The sequence below is a fragment of the Notamacropus eugenii genome, chromosome 1 (genome assembly GCF_028372415.1).
Source record: "Notamacropus eugenii isolate mMacEug1 chromosome 1, mMacEug1.pri_v2, whole genome shotgun sequence".
Classification (NCBI taxonomy): domain Eukaryota; kingdom Metazoa; phylum Chordata; class Mammalia; order Diprotodontia; family Macropodidae; genus Notamacropus; species Notamacropus eugenii.
This window is the reverse complement of record NC_092872.1, coordinates 621,591,940-621,602,051: the sequence shown is the minus strand read 5'-3', so window position 1 is coordinate 621,602,051 and position 10,112 is coordinate 621,591,940. Positions and strand designations below refer to the sequence as shown.

Sequence of the window (10,112 nt, the reverse complement as noted above, 5' to 3'; positions counted from 1 at the left end):
AATAATTATCAAGGAGTTTAGATTGTTACTTGGCCAAGTAAGATTGTTTTAGGTTTTTGTTTCTGTTTTGTTGTTACTTTTATTTATACCATGTTGAGAAATAAACTTTAGTCTTTCCCTCCTCCACCAGTGACATAGATTTATGTTTTTTGGATTGCAGGTTCAATTTTAGAAACTAGGGACAGAATAAGGGAATTTATTATTTTTTTTTAACAAAGTAAGGGAAAATGGAAGATGAGATCAAACAGTAAAGATTAAGACTTAAAGAGCAAAGAAATAATCCCACAAGACAAAAGCACAGTAAAAAGACAGAAACACAGAATGTATTCTAGTTAATATAAAGAGAATATTTAGTGCTTTAAGGTTTATAAAATGCTTTGCCCATAACACTGTGAAGTTAGCAGTGCAGTTATCAACCCCATTTCAGACGAAGAACTGAGGCTCAGAGAGGTAACATTTGTTATCCAGGGTCATATAGTTTATTATTTCAGAGCTGGTCATTAAACTCAGGTCTTCCCTAATTCCAAGTGCAGCACTTTTTTCATCATGCCATATTCCTTAAAATGTTTGTTACTGAATTGGTGTGCATTTCTTATTATATAAAGTATTATACTATATCATTCAAGAGGTATAATTCAGCAGTTAGAAGGGGGAGAGATTTGTTCTCAGGCATATATATCTTGGAATATGAGACAAGTGGACCTTTTACTATCTGCTTTGAAGGGCAGTTGTGATTCAGTTGCTAATTAATTTCTGGTGTTATGAAATGGCTGGTGTGCCTGGTTCTTTGGGTATTCACTGGGAAAGACTATGATGGCACCAGTCATACTTTAATAAGGAACAGAGGGTGCTATAGCAGTCAACACACAAAGACAGAGACAAGCCATGAAAGGTGTGAGTGACGAAATGCAGAGGCAGATGGCATGGCAGGGTGGTGGGGATGGAGCAATGAAGGCAGGCAGGCAGTGTGGGGAAGAGAAGAGGAAGAGGGGGAGAACCACAAAGAGTCATTCACGTAGCCATGTGTTAGAATTGGAAGCCCTTGGGCAACATGTACCCCTAGGAAATGGAAGAATGCTTGGGGGGGAGGCAGGAGTTTGGGGCCTCATTTTTATAATCTTACCCATGCTACCCTGGGGTTAGTTCATTAATATATTTATGTCCTCTCAAAGTTATCAGCAGCATTTGGTGTTCTACTGGTCTTAACGGCAGGTGTCTGGTACTTACCTGGAATTTATGTCTCCTACAGACCAGAAGGCTGGAACAGCAAGGCCTAGCTGGCTTCTCTTGATTTAGCTTAGCTCCTAATCTCACAGTGTGATGTTTGCAGATTATGCTCCTTTGATCTTTGAGACAGTCTGTCCATGACTTGTGCGTTCCTCTTCACATTCTGCATTCCTCCTACTATACTAACTAGAAGGGGAGGAGGTGGTGAAGGGGACCAGAACAAGACATAATTTTAACACCGTAATATACTCATAATATGTAGCATTTTGTGAAGAATATAATTTGTTGTCAGTTGTTTGGCCAGCCTTCTCTAACAGTATATTAAAGGAATGTATCACACATAAATATTTTTGTTAGGAGTCAGTACAGAAAATTTTTCATTTTAATTATAAACATAATTCTATCTTTTCAGATCAGGTGGAAAAAATCAAACAAATGTTTCTAGACAACCAGTGAATGCCACTCGAAATGCTCCTCCAGTAAATAGCCCCCGAGATGCTGTAAGTTTAATTTTTGTTTTCTTGTATTTTCTGTGTTTCTTGCTGTGAGTATTCAGATTTTAAATGTATAATTGTTTTGTGTTATGTTCATATTTTTAAGGTCTTTGCCAGGTGGCAATTAAGTGTGCAGTTAGAAGTAAAAGATGACCTTTAGGGTTTTTTGTTTTTTTTTTTTTTGACAATGACTGATATAGTACACATATGACAAGAAGCTTGTAGAGTAGGTGGGCTGTGGAAAATGATGTGATTTTTGTAGCTTTAAAAGAAATTATCAGTGAGACCGTAATTATGAAGAACATTTTTACCATTTTTTTCTCTTGCTCCAAACGCCTATCAAATAGTCCTTTTACCCTAGAACAACTTGTCCCTCATGAGAGAGTTTTTTGGATCTGTTTTAAGAGCCTACTTTATGCTTGTTTCCACAAATGTGTGAAATTATGGTGACCTACTGTTTTTGTGCATAGTGAGAAGTAACAGTTAAAAGTACCTTTTAAAAGTTTTCTTTTTTGTCATTTTGAAGCAAGTTGGATGCTGCCAGGGACTGTTTCCTAAATATGTGTTTTAAAATGCCACTTGAGTATGCTCTATAGTGAATGTGGAGGCATTGCCTTGATTTTCAGAGCTATAGTAGATGTAGAGCTACTGAGGCAGCAAACCCTTCAAGGTCTTATCAGCACTCTAAGGATGTAGGTGGGCTACCCTTTTTTGTCCCCTTTTGCTACCCATGGCACAGGGATGGTAAGGCTTTACTGCAAGGGATACCTAATAGCTTGGCATTAGTATTTAATTTGACTACTTCTGTCAATGATGTTTGCTCATGTTTGAAACTTTGGTATTTGTCTTTTCTCACTTCCTCACCTCTCCTATCCAGCTAGTCACCAAGTCTTACTGTTGGCCTCTGTGTAGTTTCTTGAATCTGTTGCAATCTTTATTTTCTTCCTTATAATACTAGAGCAGGCTCTGATTGCTAGCTCCCTCCTTGCAACTTTTCCCCGTTCTACTCTTTCCTTCCTGCAATCCATCCTTCATGCCAACTTGAGACTAGTTTTCTTTTCTATTTTTTCATGTAGGATCATAGGTCTAAAGCTGGAAGTGACTTCAGAAGCCATCTTTTCCAGCTCCTTAATTTTACAGTTGAGGAAACTGAGACTCAGGCAGTTTAAGTGACCTTACTGTAGTCACAGGAACTATTAGAAGTGGGATTTGAATCTGGGTCCTCTAATTCCAGAACCATGTCTACTGTACCATATTTCTTGAGATGCCTATGGGATATACAGTTCAAAATATCCATTTGGTCATTGGTTGAACTAGATTCCAAAAGGCAGAGTAGGGACTATATTTATAGATCCTTTAAGAGTCATACGTGTTCTTATTTGAATCCAAGAAAACTGATGATGTCTCTGAAAGTATATATAGAGAAAAGAGCCTGGGGCCTAGAACAGAAGAATCTTGGGGAACATCCACTTTTAGGGAACAGGATATCAATTATGTTTTAGCAGAGGAAACTAAGAAGGAATGGTCAAATAAATAGATTATCAGAATCAAGCTAAATAGATTATTAGAATCAAGCAGTGTATAAAACAGGTTACAGTACTGTTGCACAAGATGTCTTGTATAGGGCCTAAATGAAAGTGGTATTCCCTATATATGGTAAGGTCCTCCAGTTGTGAATTTTTTTGGAGATGATACAGTATTGATTCCATCGTGCTTCAGCATATTACAGGACCTCCTCACAGAGATCCCTTGGCCACTCCAGAGATTCTCTACTCAAGAAAAACACAGTGGAAGAAGAGTATATATTGCTGAAGCCATGGCATTTAGTTGGGACATTGACTTAGTCTATCAATATCATATCCATTAAATCCATCATATATTGGGCAGGCACTACAGATGGACAGTGAACTGGGTGGAGAGTGGAAGAGGAGGATAGAATTTTATCTAAGCAGAAGGTTAAATTGCATTTGGGAAATTATATAGTCCTTTAAATGATCCTGTTCTCTCAGGTACTTGGAGCACCACATTATCTGAAGAATCAAGATAGCAAAGGCAGCAGAGAGATACATGGTCATATACATGTACAGTATGTGTGTGTGTGAGAGAGAGTTCTGATTAAGTAGTTTGACCTAGGAATGACAAATGTTATTTAATCCAAGAGTTTCACTGTTACCCATGAAATATCAAAAAGACCTAGAGGAATGCTTCCAGCATGTTGGGATCTTCGGTGTGGGATTCATGGGAAGACTTGGGTGAAAATTGCACAGAATAGGAAGGCATGAATGAATTGTGATATGTACCAATGGAAGAAGTCCCTTCACTATTGAGATCACTCACTTGGGAGTAGGTTTTGGGGGTGAGAGACCTGTCCCCTTTAGAGACATAAAACTGTGATATATATCTTCTTTTTAGACTTGTGAAATATGTGAATTATAGTGTCAGTGAATCAAACCGCAGTGTTTTTTCCAGTATGTTGTTCTGTCACTAGAAGTATTAAGCAATACTTTGAATCAGAAAGCTTGTTTCTGAGCTCTGACATTTGTATGAACTTGGGCAAACCATTTAACAGCCTCGTTGTCCTTATCTAAAAAATGGGAATTGTAGTATCCAGTAATATTCTAGGGTGACCCAAATAACTGTTAAAAAAAGAACTTTGTAAAACAAATGATGTAACTGCTAAAAAGAACTTTGTAAAACATAAACACTTCATTGTGGCAGCTCTTTTTTGTACCTGGGCCTGTGATTTCATAGGTGTAGGGAATTCCTGCTAAGGAAAAGTGCTCTGCAGTTTTTAGTGTTGGAGAGCTCTGAGAGGGTAAATGAACTTGTCAGAGGCAAGATATAGAATAAGTTTGGTCTATATTTATCTTTTATGCTGCTTCTCCAACTATTACTAATATCTAATATAATCCACTATATTTGATGAAATAAGATTACATTTTAAGCTTTTTGGAGTGTGTAAAAAATTATAAGCCTGGAAGAACTTTTTTCTCATACTTAACATTTTATACTTCTCTGATAATTACTTTTCAAATATAATAATGCATTTTATGGCTATATGTAATGGTACCTTATCTTCTAATGAGATAGTATTTCATTTTATCAATGAGATACTATTTGTGAAGTATTTAGCACAGTGCCTTGCACGTAGTAGGTGTTATGTAAATGCTTGTTCCCTTTCCCTATCCCCTTTCCTTATGTCCTAAACTGAAAGCTCCCTGTCAACATCTGTTTTCTAACTCTGGATCTCTGAGGGCTCATCATGGTCTGCACACATCAGGCAAAATAAATAATAATTAATGCCTGTGGTGTCATGGGAGTTAAATATCTGTCATTTAACAGTAAGGACATATTCTATAAGCAAATTTTTTAAAATGTCATATTTTAAAGCCACTATTCTTTGTGTAGGTTGTTAAATGTTTTGGATTTCTTCAGGGTAAGAAATAATGAACTGTATTTAGAGGCTGTTTATGAGTACTTAGTGATACTGATTTACTCTTTTTATTTCCTCAGGCTGTTTATCCAAACAGGTTTCCAGTACCAACTTATGCAACCAAGCAGCCTCAACAATTCCCATCAAGGTACAAAATGAAATTATTCACTTTATTTGATTTTAACGAAATAAGCGATAGCACTGGATGAAAACATAAGCACCTACTGTACATAAGCTCTGGGTAAACAGATATAAAATTAAAGAGATAACCTCCTCTCAGAGAGCTTATATTATAATAGAGGAATACTGGATACAAAAGGGAATGATGACCATGGAAGGGTATTGTGGTATGGAAACTTACAAGGGTGATGAGTGGAACTGTGGAAAAGTAGATTAACACATATTTCCACATCAGTATTTTTTTTCCTATTAAATGCATGTTGCATAGAAGAATTAAAATGAATGGGAGAAATTATAAAAACAAAACAAAACAAAATGCAAAAGAAAATGGTTTGTTTCTATCTGTGATCCAACTTCTTTCTTTGGATGTGGAATGCGTTTTGCCTCGAGTCCATTGGAAATTTTTTAAGTCCATGCATTTCAGTGAAGTACTAAGTCTACCAGAAAAATTCCTCACACACTGTAGTTGTTGCTGTGTACAAAGTTCTTCTGGTTCTGCTCTTTTCACTCAGCATCAGTTCACATAAGTCTTTCCAGGCCTCTCTGAAGTCTTCCTGTTTATCGTTTCTCATAGCACAATAGTATTTCATTACATTCATATACTGCAACTTGTTCAGCCATTCCCCAATTGATAGGCATCCCCTTGATTTCCAGTTTTTGGCCACCACAAAGACAGCTGCTATGAATATTTTTGTACATGTGGGACCCTTTCCCATTTCTATGATCTCTTTGAGATAGAGAACCAGAAGTGATATTGCTGGGTCAAAGGGTATGCACATTTTTTTAGCCCTTTGTGCATAGTTCCAAATTGCTCTCTAGCATGGTTGGATCAGCTCACAGCTCCACCAACAATGAATTAGTGTTCCAACTCTCCCACCCCATTTTGTCATGTTAGCCAGTCTGATAGGTGTGATGTGGTACTTCAGAGTTGTTTTGATTTGCATCTCGCTAACCAATAGCGATTTAGAGCATTTTTTCATATGATTATAGATAGCTTTAATTTCTTCCTCTGAAAATTCCCTCTTCATATCCTTTGACCATATATCAACTGGGGAATGACTTGTATTCTTGTACATTTGACTCAGTTCTCTGTATATTTTAGAAATGAGGCTTTTATCACAGACACTAGTTAACAAAAATTCTTTCCCAGTTTTCTGCTTCCCTCCTAATCTTGGTTGCATTGGGTTTGCTAGTGCAAAAACTTTTCAATTTAATATAATCAGAATTATCCATTTTGCACTTCATAATGTTCTCTATTTCTTGTTGGGTCATAAATTTCTCCATTATCCATAAATCTGACCAATACGCTATTCCTTGCCCCCCTAATTTGTTTATAGTATCAATGTTTATACCTAGATCATGTATCCACATTTGGACTTTATCCTTGTATACAGTGTCAGGCATTGGTCTGTGCTCATCTGCCACACTGTTATCCAGTTTTCCCTGCAATTTTTGTCAAACAGTGAGTTCTTATCGCAGAAGCTGGGGTCCTTGGGTTTATCAAACAGTAGATTGCTATATTTGTTAACTACTATGTCTTGAGTACCTAACCTATTCCACTGGTCTACCCTCTGCTTCTTAGCCAGTACCAAGTGGTTTTGATGATTGTTGCTTTATAATACAATTTGAGATCTGCTAGAGCTAGGCCACCTTCCCTAGCATTTCTTTTCATTAGTTCCCTTGATATTCTGGATCTTTTTTTCTTCCAGATTAATTTTTATATTATTTTTTCTAACTCTAGAAAATAATTGTCTGGTAGTTTGATTGGTATGGCACTGAATAAGTATATTAATTTAGGTAGACTTGTCATTTTTATTATATTAACTCAGCCTACCCGCAAGCAACTGATGTTTTTCCACTTACTTAGGTCTGACTTTATTTGTGCCAAAAGTATTTTGTAATTGTGTTCATATAGTCCCTGGGTTTGTTTTTTGGCAGGTACACGCCCAGATATTTTATAGTGTCTACCTTAGCTTTAAACGGGATTTCTCTTTCTGTCTCTTGCTTCCACATCAGTATTGGTGTGATTATGGTTCTAGAACTGGAGAGAAAGGGGAATTTAATTAAATAATTCCAGAAATTAGGTTGAACAATTTTTTCCAAGAAAGTCTTCAAGAAAACTTATGTGATTAAATCAGGGCTTGATTTGTTATTTTGGTTGTTGAGTATCTAAATTTAAGAAAGTGATGGAGAAAATGTTAATAATGCAAATTAAACTTAAAAGATGATATGTATGCTTTCCCTTCCCCCACCCCCTCAGAGAGCTGATTATTAAACATTTACCAGTACACCCTTACTTGGACCCCACATTTAAAGGAATGTGGTTGACAAAATAGCCTCCCCAAATTCATATGAAGGGGTTACATCTATGAGGCAATTTCATGGCAAAGACCCTATAGATTAGTATTTTTGGTGAGATTCTAGCTATGTTAATGCCTTGTTTTATTTCTATTTTACAGTACCTAGATGTGGAGAAATGATTACTTATCCCTTCTTTCCACAGGCCTCCTCCACCACAACCAAAAGTATCATCTCAGGGAAACTTTATTCCGACTCGTCCTGCACCTGCAGCCCCTGTAAAGAGATTCCTTTAGTTTTTCCCCCTTTGTGTAGAAGACAGCTTCAGGAAACTGAGTTGTCCGTATAATTTTTTTGGCATTCTGGGAAGAATTTCTTCTTGCAACAAGCATAAAAGAAAACAAGCTACCAAACATGAAAATGTTTAAGAAACGAACCACTAAAAACTAAGTGAGAAAGGAAGCCCAGCCAACATTCAATAATGTAAGAAAATGCAATAAGCCAAGGTTTCCAGAGTAAGTAATTTCCATTTTTTTCATGACCAGGCCTAATTAGGTCTTTTGAGAAGTGTGGCATTATAAAGTTTAGTCTGTTTAGCTAATCATGGACAGATCATTAATGTTTATAATCTTCAAATTAGCTAGAAATTATTTTTTAAGTTTTCCCATTCCACTCTGAAATGTGATTTTGTAGTCTTCACCTTGGTTGCTGTAATCTCGATTCTTGTACAATATAAATGGAAAATGCCATGTTGTAAAACAGTAGAAATCAGAAAATCTTGTTACCTAAAAAATCAAATCTTTCTTATCTTGCATGAACTGATAATTATCATTACTGTGTTAAGGACATGAGATAAAGTTAACATGTCAAATTATTTTCAAAGAAATATAAAAGTACATGCTCTAACTGTGTATATATAGATACACTTATAATATATAATTCCATGTTGATTGTCTTTTGAACTATACACAATGGATATTATTAGAAAACTTCATTTAAATGTGTTTCTAATGTTAATCATGGTAATCCTTATTAGACTGGAAACCTTTTTCATTAGCATTAATATTGCAGATGGGCTATAAAAGGTACGAAGAATAGCAGTCTTTAATAGACTTTGTCTGGGGACTGTTTTTGAGTCAAAAGAGAAAGCAGAAATCTCTGCAGTATCTTGAGTGGAGTCATCTGTTATGAAGACACTAGAGAATTTCATGGGCACTTTAAAATTGTTAAATCTAAAATAAACTTTCAACTAACAACTGAACTGAGTTTTCAGACTTTGCTGTTAATATAAAAATGTTTACATTTACTAAATTATGTTGGAGCACATCTTAATTCTTACTAATGTTTTTGAAGGATGCAAAAATGATGTTGATTGAGTTCCATTGAGGTTTCAAGCGTTTTTCCATATTGTATATGTATACATACCGCATAGATACATATATGGCTGTATAACATTTGCAGTAATAAAATACTTGAAATTCTGTATTGTTGTTCTCCGTTAACAGAGAATAATATTCAGTTATCTAGCAATAAATTTAAAGTAGCACAAGAGCTTTTACAAGAATATTTCTCTTGGCTAATTTTGCCAGTTTTTTGGCATATTTTATATCATGGCTTGCCTATTTTAAAGTGATACAGCTTTACTTTAAGGTAGGCAGATTGATGTGCTCTGAAGATGGTTCATTATTTCGATGATCATGTATTGATCAGAGAAACACTATATTGTGAAACAATCCCAAAGAAAGGCCTTGCTTTGATGTAAGCTTCTGAAGAAGTATATCTAAGATACAAATGATAAAATCTGTGTGCCTTTCATCATTTGCAAACTCAGTTTTTATGATTGTAGTATATGCCTTTGAACCGTTATGGGCAGTAGTTCTTTGAACTCTTAGAAAATAAGTAATTTACTACTGATTTTATACGCTGATCATTTGAACAATCAGAACGTTTTTCTATATATTTGATTTCTCCTTGTTTGCACTCCAAAGTTTGTCCTTGCTAATTTTATTTTGACTTGCCATCTATAGTGTAAAATTTCTCAATCATGATTGCCACTTTTGAAATGGAAAAGAATAAAGGGCTTTTAAAAATAAAATCTGCTTAATATGTTTTTAAAGAGTCAACGGTGTAGTTTGTGTGAACTTTAGTGTGAGTTATAAAAAGGCAAGGCAAAAAAAAAAGTGACAGGTGCCAGTAGATAGTGTTGGACCTTAAGTCAGGGAGACCTGAGTTCAAATCTAGTCTCATACACTTACTAGCCATATGACCCTGGACAAATAATTCAACCTCTGCCTGTCTCACTTTTCTCAAGTGTAAAATGGAGATAATAGTACCTACCTCCCAGGGTTGTTGGATCAAATGAGATAATAATTTCTACAGTACTTAGCACAATGATTGGCACTGACCATTAGTTCATGAGCCCTCTCTGTCTAGCCTGTCCTTTTGCTTAGGAGATTTCATGTCTATCCAGTGAACCTTAA

At 35.8% G+C, this 10,112-nt stretch overlaps 1 protein-coding gene across 2 annotated transcripts in view; it reads left to right on the top strand.

Annotated features, from left to right (window-relative positions):
* Positions 1-9,750, top strand: part of ADAM9 (ADAM metallopeptidase domain 9) — a 107,582-nt gene extending 97,832 nt beyond the window's left edge. For both annotated transcript variants that reach the window (XM_072635117.1, XM_072635116.1), the window contains exons 20-22: positions 1,640-1,727; positions 5,235-5,302; positions 7,838-9,750. In XM_072635117.1, the coding sequence (XP_072491218.1) occupies positions 1,640-1,727; positions 5,235-5,302; positions 7,838-7,928 (247 nt within the window). In that variant the 3' untranslated portion in view covers positions 7,929-9,750. The remainder of the gene's footprint in view (positions 1-1,639; positions 1,728-5,234; positions 5,303-7,837) is intronic.
* Positions 9,751-10,112: the final 362 nt, after the last annotated feature.